At 48.7% G+C, this 20,688-nt stretch overlaps 1 protein-coding gene across 3 annotated transcripts in view; it reads left to right on the top strand.

Moving 5' to 3' along the window:
• Window positions 1-20,688, top strand: part of trappc9 (trafficking protein particle complex subunit 9) — a 298,405-nt gene that overhangs the window by 67,507 nt on the left and 210,210 nt on the right. For all 3 annotated transcript variants that reach the window (XM_014177781.3, XM_082970084.1, XM_014177782.3), the window contains 2 exons: window positions 2,209-2,335; window positions 14,884-15,016. In XM_014177781.3, the coding sequence (XP_014033256.1) occupies window positions 2,209-2,335; window positions 14,884-15,016 (260 nt within the window). The remainder of the gene's footprint in view (window positions 1-2,208; window positions 2,336-14,883; window positions 15,017-20,688) is intronic.

Here is a 20,688-nt window from a genome sequence, read left to right as displayed (position 1 = left end):
CTCTCATTGTAGACTTTGAAGTCTTGCAATGGTAGAATACTACAGTTTTTAAGTGATAATTGTTAAACCAGCATATTCCTCTGTCGGAGATAGTTGAATTAAACCTTCGCAACTCTACCTTCTCTGTGACTGTGTAGGACTCCTTTCCAATCTCCCTTCCTCTCCTCCTCCGGCGAAGCAGACAGCCTTCCATTTACAGTTTCCTTTTGTGTGTGTGTTTGTAGTTTCCTCTTCTCTCTCTCATACGGTGAGAACGATCAGTTTTCTCTGTGGGAGATGGCGGTACCAGCTGGGGCTGATCTCATCTCCAGGATATCGGGGCAAGGTTAGGGTGATGGATTTCTGGAGACACTGGGAACTCTTCCCACCCACCCTACCTCTCACCACAGCACTGTGGTACCGGGACCTGAGACAACCTCCCTCTCACCACAGCACTGTGGTACCGGGACCTGAGACAACCTCCCTCTCACCACAGCACTGTGGTACCGGGACCTGAGACAACCTCCCTCTCACCACAGCACTGTGGTACCGGGACCTGAGACAACCTCCCTCTCACCACAGCGCTGTGGTACCGGGACCTGAGACAACCTCCCTCTCACCACAGCGCTGTGGTACCAGGACCTGAGACAACCTCCCTCTCACCACAGCGCTGTGGTACCGGGACCTGAGACAACCTCCCTCCCACCACAGCACTGTGGTACCGGGACCTGAGACAACCTCCCTCTCACCACAGCACTGTGGTACCGGGACCTGAGACAACCTCCCTCTCACCACAGCGCTGTGGTACCGGGACCTGAGACAACCTCCCTCTCACCACAGCACTGTGGTACCGGGACCTGAGACAACCTCCCTCCCACCACAGCGCTGTGGTACCGGGACCTGAGACAACCTCCCTCCCACCACAGCAGGGTGGTACCGGGACCTGAGACAACCTCCCTCCCACCACAGCACTGTGGTACCGGGACCTGAGACAACCTCCCTCCCACCACAGCACTGTGGTACCGGGACCTGAGACAACCTCCCTCCCACCACAGCACTGTGGTACCGGGACCTGAGACAACCTCCCTCCCACCACAGCACTGTGGTACCGGGACCTGAGACAACCTCCCTCCCACCACAGCACTGTGGTACCGGGACCTGAGACAACCTCCCTCCCACCACAGCACTGTGGTACCGGGACCTGAGACAACCTCCCTCCCACCACAGCACTGTGGTACCGGGACCTGAGACAACCTCCCTCCCACCACAGCACTGTGGTACCGGGACCTGAGACAACCTCCCTCCCACCACAGCACTGTGGTACCGGGACCTGAGACAACCTCCCTCCCACCACAGCACTGGGAGGCTTGGTTTCAATAATCCAAAGTGTTTTCCTCTCTTGTCCTTTAACAGTGTTTCCCAACTCCGGTCCTCCAGAACCCCCCACAGTACACATTTTTGTTGTAGCCCTAGACATTCAACTTGTCAAGGGCTTGATGATTAGTTGACAAGTAGAATCAGGTGCTACAATGAAATGTGTGCTGTTGTGGGTACTGGAGAACAGGTGTTGGGGAAACACTGCTTTAGGATATTAGGTTACGATGATTGAATACAGGGAACACTAGAAACTACTGTGTGGCTGGGTTTCAATACTCTAAAGTTGCTTCCTCTCCTTTCCTTCATCTGAATTTCTGATGGGAACATTGAAGGGAACAGTGGAAACTACTGCCGCCCACCACAGCACTGGGACACTTGTGGGGTTTCTCTCTCATCGTGTCACATTAGAACAGTGGACTCTTGATTCATTAGATCCACTTGATTTGGTTCAAAAGCAAAGTGAACTTTTATCAAGTCAGTTGTGAATGTGTGACTTTGACAGGTGTCTGTGCGCTACAATATCACCATTTTAGTTCAGAGCGACTTAGATTTCCTGCTGTCCCCATTGAACCGTTGCCACATGCTCAAAGTCTCCATTTGTGTTTAATTAATAGGGCCACATTTTGAAGTAGAACCCATCTTTTGACACTTTGATAACATAGCATCAAGTCATTTTAATGAAGCTCCACTGATAACATGAATTTTAATGAACTGCGTCGCATCTCATCAAGCTAAATCATTTATGCTCTTTTGAGTGCAGTCACGATTAGTTTTGTTATGAATTATGCCCAACAGTAACCTGATTTGAAACGTAATTCCTCTGACTGATCTGTTGTCCTCTGTCCTGTCCAGGGTTTGCTGACATCGGGCGTGGAGTTTGAGGCCCTGCCTGCTGCCCTGTCCCTGCCTGCTGAGTCTGGGCTCTACCCCGTCACCCTGGTGGGGGTCCCACGCACCGCAGGCAACATCACCGTCAACGGTGAGTCCAGCACAACTTTACCCTTCCCATGTGTGACGCTCAGTAAGAAATGAACACTCCTTACACAGGAAATGGAAATGGCTTCCTCCCTAAAAATGTACTTTCACGTAATACGAAGGTAACCTGCTAATTTAATCCAAATAATGGTTATTATCAATCATTTTGGGTCAATCATGTGCAGATTTTTCACTAAAATGTAAAAACATTGCGATGTGTGCCATGACGACAGGCAGGCAGACAACAGGCAGACGACAGGCAGACGACAGGCAGGCAGACAACAGGCAGACGACAGGCAGGCAGACAACAGGCAGACGACAGGCAGGCAGACAACAGGCAGACGACAGGCAGGCAGACAACAGGCAGACAACAGGCAGACGACAGGCAGACAGACAGACAACAGAGCGGTTTTCCCCATATTCTCTGAGGATAAGCGACATGTCAGTTAATCGCATCTCTGTTAACCTCAGCAGCATGGGATGAGGATAGCTTTAAATAGTACGATCTACATAGTCATTTAATCTTAATTTTACACCACAGTAATTACCTGTAATGTTGTCGCCATGGTTAAGACAAGTGGCTTGGTTATCTTTCTCCAGAGGATGGGGTGGGCTTAATAGAGGTGTGTGTGTGTTTGTGGGAGGGGTTAATAGAGGTGTGTGTGTGTTTGTGGGAGGGGTTAATAGAGGTGTGTGTGTGTGGGGGGGGGGTTAATAGAGGTGTGTGTGTGTGGGGGGGGGGGTAATAGAGGTGTGTGTGTGTGTGTGTGTGTCTGGGGGGGTTAATAGAGGTGTGTGTGTGTGTGTGTGTGGGGGGGGTTAATAGAGGTGTGTGTGTGGGGGGGTTAATAGAGGTGTGTGTGTGGGGGGTTAATAGAGGTGTGTGTGGGGGGGTTAATAGAGGTGTGTGTGGGGGGGTTAATAGAGGTGTGTGTGTGGGGGGGTTAATAGAGGTGTGTGTGGGGGGGGGTTAATAGAGGTGTGTGTGTGGGGGTTAATAGAGGTGTGTGTGGGGGGGTTAATAGAGGTGTGTGTGTGGGGGGGTTAATAGAGCTGTGTGTGTGTGTGTGTGGGGGGGGGGGGTTAATAGTGGTGTGTGTGTGGGGGGGTTAATAGAGCTGTGTGTGGGGGGGGTTAATAGAGGTGTGTGTGTGGGGGGGTTAATAGAGGTGTGTGTGTAGGGGGTTAATAGAAGTGTGTGTGTGGGGTGGTTAATAGAGGTGTGTGTGGGGGGGTTAATAGAGGTGTGTGTGTGTGTGGGGGGGTTTAATAGAGGTGTGTGTGGGGGGGTTAATAGAGTTGTGTGTGGGGGGGTTAATAGAGGTGTGTGTGTGGGGGGGGTTAATAGAGGTGTGTGTGTGTGTGTGTGGGGGGGGGTAAATAGAGCTGTGTGTGTGTGTGGGGGGGTTAATAGAGGTGTGTGTGTGGGGGTTAATAGAGGTGTGTGTGGGGGGGTTAATAGAGCTGTGTGTGTGTGTGTGGGGGTTAATAGAGGTGTGTGTGTGTGGGGGGGGTTAATAGAGTGTGTGTGCGCGTCGGGGGGGGTAATAGAGGTGTGTGTGGGGGGGGATTAATAGAGGTGTGTGTGTGTGTGTGTGTCGGGGGTTAATAGAGGTGTGTGTGTGGGGGGGTTAATAGAGGTGTGTGTGGGGGGGTTAATAGAGGTGTGTGTGGGGGGGTTAATAGAGGTGTGTGTGGGGGGGTTAATAGAGGTGTGTGTGGGGGGCTTAATAGAGGTGTGTGTGTGGGGGGGTTAATAGAGGTGTGTGTGTGGGGGGGTTAATAGAGGTGTGTGTGTGGGGGTTAATAGAGGTGTGTGTCGGGGGGTAATAGAGGTGTGTGTCGGGGGGTAATAGAGGTGTGTGTCGGGGGGTAATAGAGGTGTGTGTGTGTGGGGTTAATAGAGGTGTGTGGGGGGGTTAATAGAGCTGTGTGTGTGTGTGGGGGGGTTTAATAGAGGTGTGTGTGTGTGTGGGGGGGGTTAATAGAGGTGTGCATGTGGGGGGTTAATAGAGGTGTGTGTGTGTGGGGGGTTAATAGAGAGGTGCGTGTGGGGGGTTAATAGAGATGTGTGTGTATGGGGGGTTAATAGAGGTGTGTGTGTGGGGGGGGTTAATAGAGGTGTGCGTGTTGGGGGTTAATAGAGGTGTGCATGTGTGGGGGGGTTAATAGAGGTGTGTGTGTGTGGGGGGGTTAATAGAGGTGTGTGTGTGTGGGGGGGTTAATAGAGGTGTGTGTGGGGGGGTTAATAGAGCTGTGTGTGGGGGGGTTAATAGAGCTGTGTGTGGGGGGGTTAATAGAGCTGTGTGTGGGGGGGTTATTAGAGGTGTGTGTGGGTGGGTTAATAGAGGTGTGTGTGGGGGGGTTAATAGAGTTGTGTGTGACTGGGGGGGTTAATAGAGGTGTGTGTGGGGGGGTTAATAGAGGTGTGTGTGGGGGGGTTAATAGAGGTGTGTGTGTGGGGGGGTTAATAGAGGTGTGTGTGTGGGGGGGTTAATAGAGGTGTGTGTGTAAGGGGTTAATAGAGGTGTGTGTGTAGGGGGTTAATAGAGTTGTGTGTGGGGGGGTTAATAGAGGTGTGTGTGTGGGGGGGGGGGTTAATAGAGGTGTGTGTGGGGGGGTTAATAGAGTTGTGTGTGGGGGGGTTAATAGAGGTGTGTGTGGGGGGGTTAATAGAGGTGTGTGTGTGTGTGGGGGGTTAATAGAGGTGTGTGTGTGGGGGGAGTTAATAGAGGTGTGTGTGTGTGGGGGGGGGGGGTTAATAGAGCTGTGTGTGTGGGGCGGGGGGTTAATAGAGGTGTGTGTGTGGGGGTTAATAGAGGTGTGTGTGGGGGGGTTAATAGAGCTGTGTGTGTGTGTGGGGGGGGTTTAATAGAGCTGTGTGTGTGGGGCGGGGGGTTAATAGAGGTGTGTGTGTGGGGGTTAATAGAGGTGTGTGTGGGGGGGTTAATAGAGCTGTGTGTGTGTGTGGGGGGGGTTTAATAGAGGTATGTGTGTGGGGGGGGGGTTAATAGAGTGTGTGTGTGCGTCGGGGGGGTAATAGAGGTGTGTGTGGGGGGGTTAATAGAGGTGTGTGTGTGTGTGTGTGTGTGTGTCGGGGGTTAATAGAGGTGTGTGTGGGGGGGTTAATAGAGGTGTGTGTCGGGGAGGGTAATAGAGGTGTGTGTGTGTATCGGGGGGTAATAGAGGTGTGTGTGTGGGGTTAATAGAGGTGTGTGTGGGGGGGTTAATAGAGCTGTGTGAGTGTGGAGGGGGGTTAATAGAGGTGTGCGTGTGTGGGGGGTTAATAGAGGTGTGCGTGTGTGGGGGGTTAATAGAGGTGTGCGTGTGGGGGGTTAATAGAGGTGTGCGTGTGTGGGGGGGTTAATAGAGGTGTGTGTGTGGGGGGGTTAATAGAGGTGTGTGTGGGGGGGTTAATAGAGCTGTGTGTGGGGGGGTTAATAGAGCTGTGTGTGGGGGGGTTAATAGAGCTGTGTGTGGGGGGGTTAATAGAGCTGTGTGTGGGGGGGTTATTAGAGGTGTGTGTGGGGGGGTTATTAGAGGTGTGTGTGGGGGGGTTAATAGAGGTGTGTGTGGGGGGGGTTAATAGAGGTGGTGTGTGTGGGGGGGGGGTTAATAGAGTTGTGTGTGTGTGTGGGGGGGGTTAATAGAGGTGTGTGTGGGGGGGTTAATAGAGGTGTGTGTGTGGGGGGGTTAATAGAGGTGTGTGTGTGTGGGGGGGTTAATAGAGAGGTGTGTGTGTGTGTGTGTGGGGGGGTTAATAGAGCTGTGTGTGTGGGGGGGGTTAATAGAGGTGTGTGTGTGGGGGTTAATAGAGGTGTGTGTGGGGGGGTTAATAGAGCTGTGTGTGTGTGTGGGGGGGTTAATAGAGGTGTGTGTGTGTGTGGGGGGGGGTTAATAGAGTGTGTGTGTGTGCGTCGGGGGGGGTAATAGAGGTGTGTGTGGGGGGGTTAATAGAGGTGTGTGTGTGTGTGTGTGTCGGGGGTTAATAGAGGTGTGTGTGGGGGGGTTAATAGAGGTGTGTGTCAGGGGGGTAATAGAGGTGTGTGTGTGTGTCGGGGGGTAATAGAGGTGTGTGTGTGTGGGGTTAATAGATGTGTGTGTGTGTGTGTGGGGTTAATAGAGGTGTGTGTGTGGGGGGTTAATAGAGATGTGCGTGTGGGGGGTTAATAGAGGTGTGCGTGTGGGGGGTTAATAGAGGTGTGTGTGGGGGGGTTAATAGAGGTGTGTGTGGGGGGGTTAATAGAGGTGTGTGTGGGGGGGTTAATAGAGGTGTGTGTGGGGGGGTTAATAGAGCTGTGTGTGGGGCGGTTAATAGAGCTGTGTGTGGGGGGGTTAATAGAGATGTGTGTGGGGGGGTTAATAGAGGTGTGTGTGTGTGGGGGGGTTAATAGAGGTGTGTGTGTGTGGGGGTTAATAGAGGTGTGTGTGTGGGGGGGTTAATAGAGGTGTGTTTGTGTGGTGGGGTTAATAGAGGTGTGTGTGTGGGGGGGGTTAATAGAGGTGTGTGTGGGGGGGTTAATAGAGATGTGTGTGTGTGGGGGGTTAATAGAGGTGTGTGTGGGGGGGTTAATAGAGGTGTGTGTGGGGGGTTTAATAGAGGTGTGTGGGGGGGTTAATAGAGCGTGTGTGGGGGGGTTAATAGAGGTGTGTGTGTGTTGGGGGGGGTTAATAGAGATGTGTGTGTGTGTTAATAGAGATGTGTGTGTGTGTGGGGGGGGTTAATAGAGGTGTGTGTGTGTGTGGGGGGGGGTTAATAGAGGTGTGTGTGTGTGTGGGGGGGGGGGGTTAATAGAGGTGTGTGTGTGGGGGGGGGGGGGTTAATAGAGGTATGTGTGTGTGGGGGGGGTTAATAGAGGTGTGTGTGTGTGTGTGTGGGGGTTAATAGAGGTGTGTGTCTCGGGGGTTAATAGAGGTGTGTGTGGGGGTGTTAATAGATCTGTGTGTGTGGGGGTGTTAATAGAGGTGTGCGTGTGGGGTTTAATAGAGAAGTGTGTGTGTGTGGGGGGGTTAATAGAGGTGTGTGTGGGGGGGTTAATAGAGGTGTGTGTGGGGGGGTTAATAGAGCTGTGTGTGGGGCGGTTAATAGAGCTGTGTGTGGGGGGGTTAATAGAGCTGTGTGTGGGGGGGTTAATAGAGCTGTGTGTGGGGGGGTTAATAGAGCTGTGTGTGGGGGGGTTATTACAGGGGTGTGTGGGGGGGTTATTAGAGGTGTGTGTGGGGGGGTTAATAGAGATGTGTGTGTGTGTGGGGGGGTTAATAGAGGTGTGTGTGGGGGGGGTTAATAGAGGTGTGTGTGTGTGGGGGGGGTTAATAGAGGTGTGTGTGGGGGGGTTAATAGAGGTGTGTGTGGGGGGGTTAATAGAGGTGTGTGGGGGGGTTAATAGAGGTGTGTGGGGGGGTTAATAGAGGTGTGTGTGTGGGGGGGGTTAATAGAGATGTGTGTGTGTGGGGGGGGTTAATAGAGGTGTGTGTGTGTGTGGGGGGGGGGTTAATAGAGGTGTGTGTGTGTGTGTGGGGGGGTTAATAGAGGTGTGTGTGTGGGGGGGTTAATAGAGGTATGTGTGTGTGGGGGGGGTTAATAGAGGTGTGTGTGTGTGTGTGTGGGGGTTAATAGAGGTGTGTGTCTCGGGGGTTAATAGAGGTGTGTGTGTGGGGGTGTTAATAGATCTGTGTGTGTGTGGGGGGTTAATAGAGGTGTGCGTGTGGGGTTTAATAAAGAAGTGTGTGTGTATGATGGGGTTAATAGAGGTGTGTGTGTGTGTGGGGGGGTTTAATAGAGGTGTGTGTGTGTGTCGGGGTTTAATAGAGGTGTGTGTGTGTGGGGGGGTTAATAGAGCTGTGTGTGTGGAGGGGGGTTAATAGGGCTGTGTGTGTGTGGGGGGGTTAATAGAGATGTGGGGGGTTAATAGAGGTGGGGGGGTTAATAGAGGTGTGTGTGGGGGGGGGGTTAATAGAGGTGTGTGTGTGGGGAGGGGTTAATAGAGGTGTGTGTGTGTGGGGGGGGGGTTAATAGAGGTGTGTGTGTGGGGGGGTTAATAGAGCTGTGTGTGTGGGGGGTTAATAGAGGTGGGGGGGGTTAATAGAGGTGTGTGTGTGGGGAGGGGTTCATAGAGGTGTGTGTGAGGCAAATAGGGCTGTGTGTGTGGGGGGGGGTTCATAGAGGTGTGTGTGTGTGTGTGTGAGGGGGTTCATAGAGGTGTGTAATGTGTGTGTGGGGGGGTTCATAGAGGGGTGTGTGTGGGGGGGGTTCATAGAGGGGTGTGTGTGTGTGAGGGGGTTCATAGAGGGGGGTGTGTGGGGGGGTGTGTGGGGGGGTTCATAGAGGGGTGTGTGTGGGGGGTTAGTAGAGGTGTGGGGTTAGTAGAGGTGTGTGGGGTTAGTAGAGGCGTGTGTGAGTGTGTGGGGGGGTTAATAGAGGTGTGTGTGGGGGGGTTAATAGAGCTGTGTGTGGGGGGGTTAATAGAGCTGTGTGTGGGGGGGTTATTAGAGGTGTGTGGGGGGGGTTATTAGAGGTGTGTGTGGGGGGGTTAATAGAGGTGTGTGTGGGGGGGGGGTTAATAGAGGTGTGTGTGGGGGGGGGGTTAATAGAGTTGTGTGTGTGTGGGGGGGTTAATAGAGTTGTGTGTGGGGGGGTTAATAGAGGGGTGTGTGGGGGGGTTAATAGAGGTGTGTGTGTGTGTGGGGGGGGGTTAATAGAGATGTGTGTGTGTGTGTGTGGGGGGGGATTAATAGAGCTGTGTGTGTGTGGGGGGGTTAATAGAGGTGTGTGTGTGGGGGTTAATAGAGGTGTGTGTGGGGGGGTTAATAGAGCTGTGTGTGTGTGTGGGGGGGGTTTAATAGAGGTGTGTGTGTGTGTGGGGGGTTAATAGAGTGTGTGTGTGCGTCGGGGGGGTAATAGAGGTGTGTGTGGGGGGGGTTAATAGAGGTGTGTGTGTGTCGGGGGTTAATAGAGGTGTGTGTGGGGGGGTTAATAGAGGTGTGTGTCGGGGGGGTAATAGAGGTGTGTGTGTGTGTGTCGGGGGGTAATAGAGGTGTGTGTGTGTGGGGTTAATAGATGTGTGTGTGGGGGGGGGTTAATAGAGGTGTGTGTGTGGGGGGTTAATAGAGGTGTGCGTGTGGGGGGTTAATAGAGGTGTGTGTGGGGGGGTTAATAGAGGTGTGTGTGGGGGGTTAATAGAGCTGTGTGTGGGGCGGTTAATAGAGCTGTGTGTGGGGGGGTTAATAGAGCTGTGTGTGGGGGGGTTATTAGAGGTGTGTGTGGGGGGGTTATTAGAGGTGTGTGTGTGTGGGGGGGTTAATAGAGTTGTGTGTGTGTGGGGGGGGTTAATAGAGGTGTGTGGGGGGGTTAATAGAGGTGTGTGTGGGGGGGTTTAATAGAGGTGTGTGTGTGGGGGGGTTAATAGAGGTGTGTTTGTGTGGTGGGGTTAATAGAGGTGTGTGTGTGGGGGGGGTTAATAGAGGTTTGTGTGTGGGGGGGGTTAATAGAGGTGTGTGTGTGTGGGGGGTTAATAGAGGTGTGTGTGTGTGTGTGGGGGGGGGGTTAATAGAGGTGTGTGTGTGTGGGGGGGTTAATAGAGGTATGTGTGTGTGGGGGGGGTTAATAGAGGTGTGTGTGTGTGTGGGGGGGGCTTAATAGAGTGGGTGTGTGTGTGGGGGGGTTTAATAGAGGTGTGTGTGTGTGTCGGGGTTTAATAGAGGTGTGTGTGTGTGTGGGGGGGTTAATAGAGCTGTGTGTGTGGGGGGGGGTTAATAGAGCTGTGTGTGTGTGGGGGGGTTAATAGAGATGTGGGGGGTTAATAGAGGTGGGGGGGGGTTAATAGAGGTGTGTGTGGGGGGGGTTAATAGAGGTGTGTGTGTGGGGAGGGGTTAATAGAGGTGTGTGTGTGGGGGGGTTAATAGAGGTGTGTGTGTGTGGGGGGGTTAATAGAGCTGTGTGTGTGGGGGGTTAATAGAGATGTGGGGGGTTAATAGAGGTGGGGGGGGGTTAATAGAGGTGTGTGTGTGGGGAGGGGTTCATAGAGGTGTGTGTGAGGCAAATAGGGCTGTGTGTGTGTGGGGGGATTCATAGAGGTGTGTGTGTGTGTGTGTAATGTGTGTGTGGGGTGGTTCATAGAGGGGTGTGTGTGGGGGGGGTTCATAGAGGGGTGTGTGTGTGTGAGGGGGTTCATAGAGGGGGGTGTGTGGGGGGGTGTGTGGGGGGGGTTCATAGAGGGGTGTGTGTGGGGGGTTAGTAGAGGTGTGGGGTTAGTAGAGGTGTGTGGGGTTAGTAGAGGCGTGTGTGTGTGTGTGGGGGGGGTTAGTAGAGGTGTGTGTTTGTGTGGGGGGGTTAATAGAGATGAGTGTGTGGGGGGGTTAATAGAGATGTGTGTGGGGGGGTGTTAATAGAGGTGTGTGTGTGTGGGGGTGTGGGGGGGATTAATAGAGGTGTGTGGGGGGGGAGTTAATAGAGGTGTGTGTGTGGGGGGGCTTAATAGAGGTGTGTGTGGGGGTTGATCGAGGGTGTGTGGGGGTTGATCGAGGGTGTGTGGGGGTTGATCGGGGGTATAGGGTGAATAGAGGATGGTGGGGTCAAATAGAGGAGTTTGGGTGTAAGAGGGGTGTGGTGGTAAATAGAGGACTGTGGGGGTTAAGAGGGTGTGTGGGGGTTAAGAGGGTGTGTAGGGGTGAATCTAGGAGTGTGGGGTGAATAGGGGAGACCTTTGTTATGCCACAGTGGGAGTCCCAACTCTAAATCAAATCAAATCAAATGTATTAGTATAGCCCTTCTTACATCAGCTGATATCTCAAAGTGCTGTACAGAAACCCAGCCCAAAACCCCAAACAGCAAGCAATGCAGGTGTAGAAGCATGGTGGCAATGAAAAACTCCCTAGAAAGGCCAAGACCTAGGAAGAAACCTAGAGAGGAACCAGGCTATGAGGGGTGGCCAGTCCTCTTCTGGCTGTGCCGGGTGGAGATTATAAAAAGCACATGGCCAAGATGTTCAAATGTTCATAAATGACCAGCATGGTCAAATAATAATAATCATAGTAGTTGTCGAGGGTGCAACAAGTCAGTAACACAAGAGTAGGTGTCAGTTGGCTTTTTCATAGCTGATCTTTGAGAGTATCTCTACCGCTCCTGCTGTCTCTAGAGAGTTGAAAACCGCAGGTCTGGGACAGGTAGCACGTCCGGTGAACAGGTCAGGGTTCCATAGCGACAGGCAGAACAGTTGGAACTGGAGCAGCAGCACGGCCAGGTGAACTGGGGACAGCAAGGAGTCATCAAGCCAGGTAGTCCTGAGGCATGGTCCTAGGGCTCAGGTCCTCCGAGAGAGAGAAAGAGAGAATTAGAGAGAGCATATTTAAATTCACACAGGACACCGGAAAAGACAAGAGAAATACCCCAGATGTGACAGACTGACCCTAGCCCCCCGGCACATAAACTACTGCAGCATAAATACTGGAGGCTGAGACAGGAGGGGTCAGGAGACACTGTGGCCCCATCCGATGAAACCCCCGGACAGGGCCAAACAGGTAGGATATAACCCCACCCACTTTGCCAAAGCACAGCCCCCCACACCACTGGAGGGATATCTCCAACCACCAACATACCATCCCGGGACAAGGCTGAGTATAACCCACAAAGATCTCCGCCACGGCACAACCCAAGGGGGGGGCGCCAACCCAGACGGGAAGACCATGTCAGTGACTCAACCCACTCAAGTGACGCACCCCTCCCAGGGACGGCATGGAAGAACACCAGTAAGCCAGTGACTCAGCCCCTGTAATAGGGGTAGAGGCAGATAATCCCTGTGGAAAGAGGGGAAACCGGCCAGGCAGAGACAGCAAGGGCAGTTCGTTGCTCCAGCCTTTCCGTTCACCTTCACACCCCTGGGCCAGACTACACTTAATCATAGGACCTACTGAAGAGATGTGTCTTCAGTAAAGACTTAAAGGTTGAGACTGAGTCTGCGTCTCTCACATGGGTAGGCAGACTATTCCATAAAAATTGAGCTCTATAGGAGAATGCCCTGCCTCCAACTGTTTGCTTAGACATTCTAGGAACAATTAGGAGGCCCGCGTCTTGTGACCGTAGCGTACGTGTAGGTATGTACGGCAGGACCAAATTGTAAAGATAGGTAGGAGCAAGCCCATGTAATGCTTTGTAGGTTAGCAGTAAAACCTTGAAATCAGCCCTTGCCTTAACAGGAAGCCAGTGTAGGGAGGCTAGCACTGGAGTAATATGATCACATTTTTTGGTTCTAGTCAGGATTCTAGCAGCCGTATTTAGCACTAACTGAAGTTTATTTTGTGCTTTATCCGGGTAGCCGGAAAGTAGAGCATCGCAGTAGTCCAACCTAGAAGTAACAAAAGCATGCATACATTTTTCTGCATCATTTTTGGACAGAGAGTTGCAATGTTACGTAGATGGAAAAAAGCTGTACTTGAAACAGTCTTGATATGTTCTTCAAAAGAGAGATCAGGGTCCAAAGTAACGCCGAGGTCCTTTACAGTTTTATTTGAGACGACTGTACAACCATACAGATTAATTGTCAGATTCAACAGTAGATCTCTTTGTTTCTTGGGACCTAGAACAAGCATCTCTGTTTTGTCCGAGTGTAAAAGTAGAAAGTTTGCAGCCATCCACTTCCTTATGTCTGAGACACAGGCTTCTAGCGAGGGCAATTTCGGGGCTTCACCATGTTTCATTGAAATGTACAGCTGTGTGTCATCCGCATAGCAGCGAAATTTAACATTATGTTTTCGAATGACATCCCCAAGAGGTAAAATATATAGTGAAAACAATAGTGGTCCTAAAACGGAACCTTGAGGAACACCGAAATTTACAGTTGATTTGTCAGAGGACAAACCATTCACAGAGACAAACTCATATCTTTCTGACAGATAAGATCTAAACCAGGCCAGAACTTGTCCATGTAGACCAATTTGGGTTTCCAATGTCTCCAAAAGAATGTGGTGATCGATGGTATCAAAAGCAGCACTAAGATCTAGGAGCACGAGGACAGATGCAGAGCCTCGGTCTGATGTCATTAAAAGGTCATTTACCACCTTCACAAGTGCAGTCTCAGTGCTATGACGGGGGCTAAAACCAGACTGAAGCGTTTCATAACATTTTTGAGAGGAATGGAAGATTCGATATAGGCCGATAGTTTTTTTATATTTTCTGGGTCAAGGTTTGTCTTTTTCAAGAGAGGCTTTATTACTGCCACTTTTAGTGAGTTTGGTACACATCCGGTGGATAGAGAGCCATTTATTATGTTCAACATAGGAGGGCCAAGCACAGAAAGCAGCTCTTTCAGTAGTTTAGTTGGAATAGGGTCCAGTATGCAGCTTGAAGGTTTAGAGGCCATGATTATTTTCATCATTGTGTCAAGAGATATAGTACTAAAACACTTTAGTGTCTCCCTTGATCCTAGGTCCTGGCAGGGTTGTGCAGACTCAGGACAACGGAGCTTTGGAGGAATACGCAGATTTAAAGAGGAGTCCGTAATTTGCTTTCTAATGATCATGATCTTTTCCTCAAAGAAGTTCATGAATTCATTACTGCTGAAGTGAGAGCCATCCTCTCTTGGGGAATGCTGATTTTTAGTTAACTTTGCGACAGTATCAAAAAGAAATTTCGGATTGTTCTTATTTTCCTCAATTAAGTTGGAAAAATAGAATGATCGAGCAGCAGTGAGGGCTCTTCGATACTGTACGGTACTGTCTTTCCAGGCTAGTCGGAAGACTTCCAGTTTGGTGTGGCGCCATTTCCATTCCAATTTTCTGGAAGCTTGCTTCAGAGCTCGTGTATTTTCTGTATACCAGGGAGGTAGTTTCTTATGACAAATGTTTTTCGTTTTTAGGGGTGCAACTGCATCTAGGGTATTGCGCAAGGTTAAATTGAGTTCCTCGGTTAGGTGGTTAACTGATTTTTGTCCTCTGACGTCCTTGGGCAGGCAGAGGGAGTCTGGAAGGGCATCAAGGAATCTTTGGGTTGTCTGAGAATTTATAGCACGACTTTTAATGGTCCTTGGTTGGGGTCTGAGCAGATTATTTGTTGCGATTGCAAACGTAATAAAATGGTGGTCCGATAGTCCAGGATTATGAGGAAAAACATTAAGAGTCACAACATTTATTCCATGGGACAAAAGTAGTTCTAGATTATGACTGTGGCAGTGAGTAGGTCCAGAGACATGTTGGACAAAACCCGCTGAGTCGATGATGGATCCGAAAGCCTTTTGGAGTGGGTCTGTGGACTTTTCCATGTGAATATTAAAGTCACCAAAAATTTGAATATTATCTGCGATGACTACAAGGTCCGATAGGAATTCAGGGAACTCAGTGAGGAACCAAACTAAGACTCACAGCTCTATTTCTCCCATTTGTATTAGATGAATAAGTTAGACCCTTTTTTTCTGAACAGAGGATTGATTGAAATCCTTTAGACGTGTGTTCTCAATGTCACCCTTTGTAGAATGGAGAGAAGTTATCGGAGTGCTTGTTAGTCCTTGGTTTGAGGCCACTGACTTTTACCTCTCTCTCTCGCCCTCTCTCTCTTCCCTGTAGGTTACCACACGTCAGTGTTTGGTGTGACCAGTGACTGTCTCCTGGAGGGTCTACCCAGTGTGTTGACCAGTGGCTGTATGGTGGAGGTCATTCCATCATTACCCCGTCTCCAGCTCAGCACCTCTCTACCACGGTGAGACACCCTAACCCCAACCTCATACACCCTGTCCACACAGTACATGTTATAGCAGGTTTTATTCATCCTGGTTCAGGGGACCAGAACTACGTTCCTTTGTTCCAGTCCAGCACTAACACACCTGATTCAACAGATCAATGAATCAAGTCGTTGACAGCTGATCAAGTATAACATTTTGAGTCTATTTGGGTCCTCCTATGTCCCCATAACCTTTACCTTATACCTCCTTGTTCTGCCTCATTAAATCAAAACTACAAGTCCTTTGTTCTCGGTTTTAAAGCTGCTGTGTCATCAGAAGTGGCTTTCAGTCAGTCCTATTAATGCCCGGTCACACAGAGATGATGTGCTATAGCCTATACCAACCACATTGCAGTGCCCTCTATCCTGGAGCTCGACACTAGCAGTTCCTCCTCTTCTCCTTTTTCCTGTTGTGCACCTGTTCTTACCAGTCATCAAACCAATCATTCCCCACCACTACTTGTTATTACCAATCACTTTAACAGTTGGAAGTCTCACCTCAATTTTCATGGATACAACCTTAAAGTGACTGAAGAATGCACTGCTCCTTTGCTTGTGAAATTCTCCACTTTACTCCAGCTCTGAGATGGGGTGTTTTAGGGATGATGGGGCAGCCACTGGGGAATGGTAGGTAGTCAGAATGCTTAGTCATAGGCACTTTAAAATGAATGAGAAGTGGTGGGGTTTCTGGACCAAAAACACAACCAGCTCCCAGCGGCATCTTGATACTTTTAGCTAGTGCTAATTCACATCCCCAGTCCCTAGACAGGCTCTTGTCTGCAAGGCAGAGTCGTCATTTAAACAGTCGTCGCTCAGTTCAGTCATATCTGGATTTCTTGCTTCTTCCGGCGACTTTTAAATTACCCACTGATGCCTCAGAGGAACCTCTATAATTACTAAGAACTTAAGTAATTATTTATACCTTGATAATTACAGGTTCTCTGTCTTATTAGGGAGAAAGATAGTTGGATAGATATGCTTTCTCTTCAGCCTAGTCGCTTGCTGCTGGACAATAACAAAACAATACAGACATAATTCTGAGACTGACTGGTGTATTGATTCCTGTACCCAACAGAGTCAGCTTCAGTAATAGCACATGCACAAAGTGGACAATTGAAATCCAATTCTCTAGATTTAGTTTTTATTCAGTTTGAAGTAATAACTAACATGGCAGGGACTAAATGGACCTCTTTGTTGAAATCACCACTCGTCTTGTTCCTCCATGATTTGGCCACTCAGCTTCCCTCAGTACCTCATTGTACCTTGTTCAGAATAATCATCCCAGTTGTACTCTTTTGCTGTAATCAAACAATATTTCTCTCTCTTCGTACCCCTTTTCTTTTGTATCTCATTTTCTTTCACTTCTGGCTCCCCTTCCCAATGGCCAGGGCTTTGAATATGCGTGTTGCTTTATTTGTGTGTGTGCTTGTGCTTTACTCGTCCGACATGTGTATATACTATATTCTATTCTACTGTATTTAGTCAATGCCACTCCGACGTTGCTCATCCTATTATTTATATATTCCTTCATTCCCTTTTACTTTTAGGTTTGTGTTTATTGTTGTGAATTGTTAGATATTACTGCACTGTTGGAGCTAGAAACACAAGCATTTCGCTACTCCGCAATAGCATCTGATAAACATGTGTATGTGACAAATAAAATTAGATTAGATTTTATTTGTATGTGTGTAGATTTGTGTGCAGTGGCCAACATCAAGACAGGGTGAAAGACCCAGACCCTCTGTGGGGCAGTGTCTAGACACATTACTCTGTGAAATATGATTTCTTGAATCTACTCAAAATATTTTAGGCAACAGAATTACACAAATATAATTGAGTAGACATTTTTGCTTGTTTGTATGAGTAGATAAGCTTGAGTAAGTTGTTTGGATGTGGTCAAATAAAAATGATGGGGGGAAAAATTATTATATTAAGTTGATTGAACTTAAATAGATAAACTAAGCAAAAAATTAAAGTCCTCACTGTCAACTGTGTTTATTTTCAGCAAACTTAACATGTGTAAATATTTGTATGGACCTAACAAGATTCAACAACTGAGACATAAACTGAACAAGTTCCACAGACATGAGACTAACAGAAATAGAGTAATGTGTCCCTGAACAAAGGGGGGGTCAAAATCAAAAGTAACAGTCAGTATCTGGTGTGGCCACCAGCTGCATTAAGTACTGCAGTGCATCTCCTCTTCATGGACTGCACCAGATTTGCCAGTTCTTGCTGTGAGATGTTACCCCACTCTTCCACCAAGGCACCTACAAGTTCTCAGACATTTCTTGGGGGAATGGCCCTAGCCCTCACCCTCCGATCCAACAGGTCCCAGACGTGCTCAATGGGATTGAGATCCGGGCTCTTCGCTGGCCATGGCAGAACACTGACATTCCTGTCTTGCAGGAAATCACGCACAGAACGAGCAGTATGGCTGGTGGCATTATCATGCTGGAGGGTCATGTCAGGATGAGCCTGCAGGAAGGGTACCACATGAGGGAGGAGGATGTCTTCCCTGTAACGCACAACGTTGAGATTGCCTGCAATGACAACAAGCTCAGTCCAATGATGCTGTGACACACCGCCCCAGACCATGACGTACCCTCCACCTCCAAATCGATCCGGCTCCAGAGTACAGGCCTCGGTGTAACACTCATTCCTTCGACGATAAACATGAATCCGACCATCACCCCTGGTGAGACAAAACCGCAACGCGTCAGAAAAGAGCACTTTTTGACAGTCCTGTCTGGTCCAGCGACGGTGGGTTTGTGCCCATAGGCGACGTTGTTGCCGGTGATGTCTGGTGAAGACCTGCCTTGCAACAGACCTACAAGCTCTTAGTCCAGCCTCTCTCAGCCTATTGCGGACAGTCTGAACACTGATGGAGGGATTGTGCGTTCCTGGTGTAACTCGGGCAGTTATTGTTGCCATCCTGTACCTGTCCCGCAGGTGTGATGTTCGGATCTACCGATCCTGTGCAGGTGTTGTTACACGTGGTCTGCCACTGCGAGGACGATCAACCTTCCATCCTGTCTCCCTGTAGCGCTGTCTTTGGCGTCTCACAGTACAGACATTGCCATTTATTGCCCTGGCCACATCTGCAGTCCTCATGCCTCCTTGCAGCATGCCTAAGGCAGGTTCACACAGATGATCAGGTACCCTGGGCATCTTTCTTTTGGTGTTTTTCAGAGTCAGTAGAAAGGCCTCTTTAGTGTCCTAAGTTTTCAGCACTGTTACTTTAATTGCCTGCCATCTGTAAGCTGTTAGTGTCTTAACGACCGTTCCACAGGTGCATGTTCATGAATTGTTTATGGTTCATTGAACGAGCATGGGAAACCGTGTTTAAACCCTTCATAATGAAGATCTGTGAAGTTATTTGAATTTTTACGAATTATCTTTGAATGACAGGGTCCTGAAAAAGGGACGTTTCTTTTTTTGCTGAGTTTACATGAAATTGTTATTGTAACTGAATGATTAATCCGATTATCTAGTCATTGTTACATGATATATTCTTTTAAACCAACTCAGAAGGGTTCACATTTTTACTTTGGTTTTACTCGATTGGCTCACCTGAGAGAAAAGGTATCAGGACACCAGGAATCCTTGAAAACCATTAATTTAAACATAAGCGGTTTACAAAACAAAACTCAGCAGCAATGATTCTCAAATTATTAGTTGACAAATTACAGATTTGCAATCAACATTGCAGGTACGTCCTGATTTCTGCAGGTCGGCAAAACCCTAAAATTAGGAACTAGAACACTAACATTAGCTAGTATAGGATCTCTGTGGACAGAACCGTCTCTTTAGGAGAGACAGAATGGAGCTTCAACTCCATAGACTTCACAAGGACCAAAATATTCTCATAGTAACCATGGATAACAACAAAAATAGGGACTCATGGAGGCTCAAATAGCTCGTGGTTTGCACTGTGGGATATTTTTCATACTGAAATATTGCCTACAAGGTAAATAACAAAATAAAAAGAGATGACAACCCCAATAATCATGTCATCTAAACACTTGTATTAGTTTCTTCCCATAACTTTTATCTGTTCACAAACACTGCCGATGGATGCCACCTATCTCTTTTAAACCATAAATTGTCTAGTTTAGAGGCTTTTTTTTCAGAAGTTCCCAATAGAAATCAGTTTAAGATTAAACTACAAAGCTTTGCAGGTAGACTGCCAGTGGTGCAGGTATCATTGGGATGTCATAACAACCATACTGTGCAGACAGACCCTGGTAGAATTCAGAACAAATAAAGGGAGATAATAGTTCCAGAGGCTCCTCAGTGTTTAACTACGAAGGTGTTACAAAGTAACCCTGACATTCAGTCTATGACAATTGTCCTCTAGGCTGTCATTCTGCTTAAGACAGTGATTTGATTTTGAGGGGTGTCATCTTGACTGTGAGCTTTGAGCAGCCCAGCTCCACAAACAGTTTCTGGAATGCCTCGCGTAGGTAGCTGAAATTCCGAGCATAATGTCATGCCAAGAAGAATGGCACAAGCCTGTGTGACACTGCCCAGACCGGTGATCACCAGGACACCCTCTAGGACGATGACGATCTCCTCTGGACCATCACTCGCCATGGCACCCTCCTTCTTGATCACAGAGATTTTCATTACATGTTGTGCAAGGTCTTGCAGGACATCACCCCCTTCAGATTCCTGTAAAAAAAAAAAAACTAATAGACATTCTTTCAATGTTGGGATCAAATTTTACATGCAAATTTAAATCAAACTGGATTATGAGATGCCCTTATTTTTATCAGAATGCAGTGACCACCCACACCACACACACACACACACACACACACACACACACACACACACACACACACACACACACACACACACACACAATATATATAATTTTAAGGTCAGAAAATGCTTTATTGCCCTCACATGGTAGTCTTTAATGAGGTCACCTCCTTCAGCCAGGTAGTCAATCAAGCAAATGACTCACTGAACTCACATCAGGACCCTGATATAGAATAAAATCACTGTTGTCATTGGATTGAATCTGTACATGTAAAATCTATGCATTCACCGATCCAAGTATCCTATATTACTAGAAGGCGTACAATGCTTGGGTAGCAGAGCAGGGCCTGTGGATTAAAATGCAGCACCAAACATCAGCCAGCTAAATATAAAACGGTGTATTTTTCCTGAGAATACTGTACCTAGAGTAGGACATCCAGCATGACCTGCAATCTGTGTCCAGGTGCCCCTCCCTGGGAATGGAATAAGGACAGCAGAATAAGGGTGTACTGGCCCAACATGGACATAAACCTTGGCTCAAGATGCTTTGTGGTGTACTGGCCCAACATGGACATAAACCTTGGCTCAAGATGCTTTGTGGTGTACTGGCCCAACATGGCCATAAACCTTGGCTCAAGATGCTTTGTGGTGTACTGGCCCAACATGGCCATAAACCTTGGCTCAAGATGCTTTGTGGTGTACTGGTCCAACATGGGCATAAACCTTGGCTCAAGATGCTTTGTGGTGTACTGGCCCAACATGGCCATAAACCTTGGCTCAAGATGCTTTGTGGTGTACTGGTCCAACATGGGCATAAACCTTGGCTCAAGATGCTTTGTGGGGTACTGGCCCAACATGGCCATAAACCTTGGCTCAAGATGCTT

This window comes from Salmo salar, chromosome 27 (genome assembly GCF_965601325.2).
Source record: "Salmo salar chromosome 27, fSalSal1, whole genome shotgun sequence".
Classification (NCBI taxonomy): Eukaryota; Metazoa; Chordata; class Actinopteri; order Salmoniformes; family Salmonidae; genus Salmo; species Salmo salar.
The sequence above is the reverse complement of the archived record's forward strand: the minus strand, read 5'-3'. Positions and strand labels throughout refer to the sequence as shown.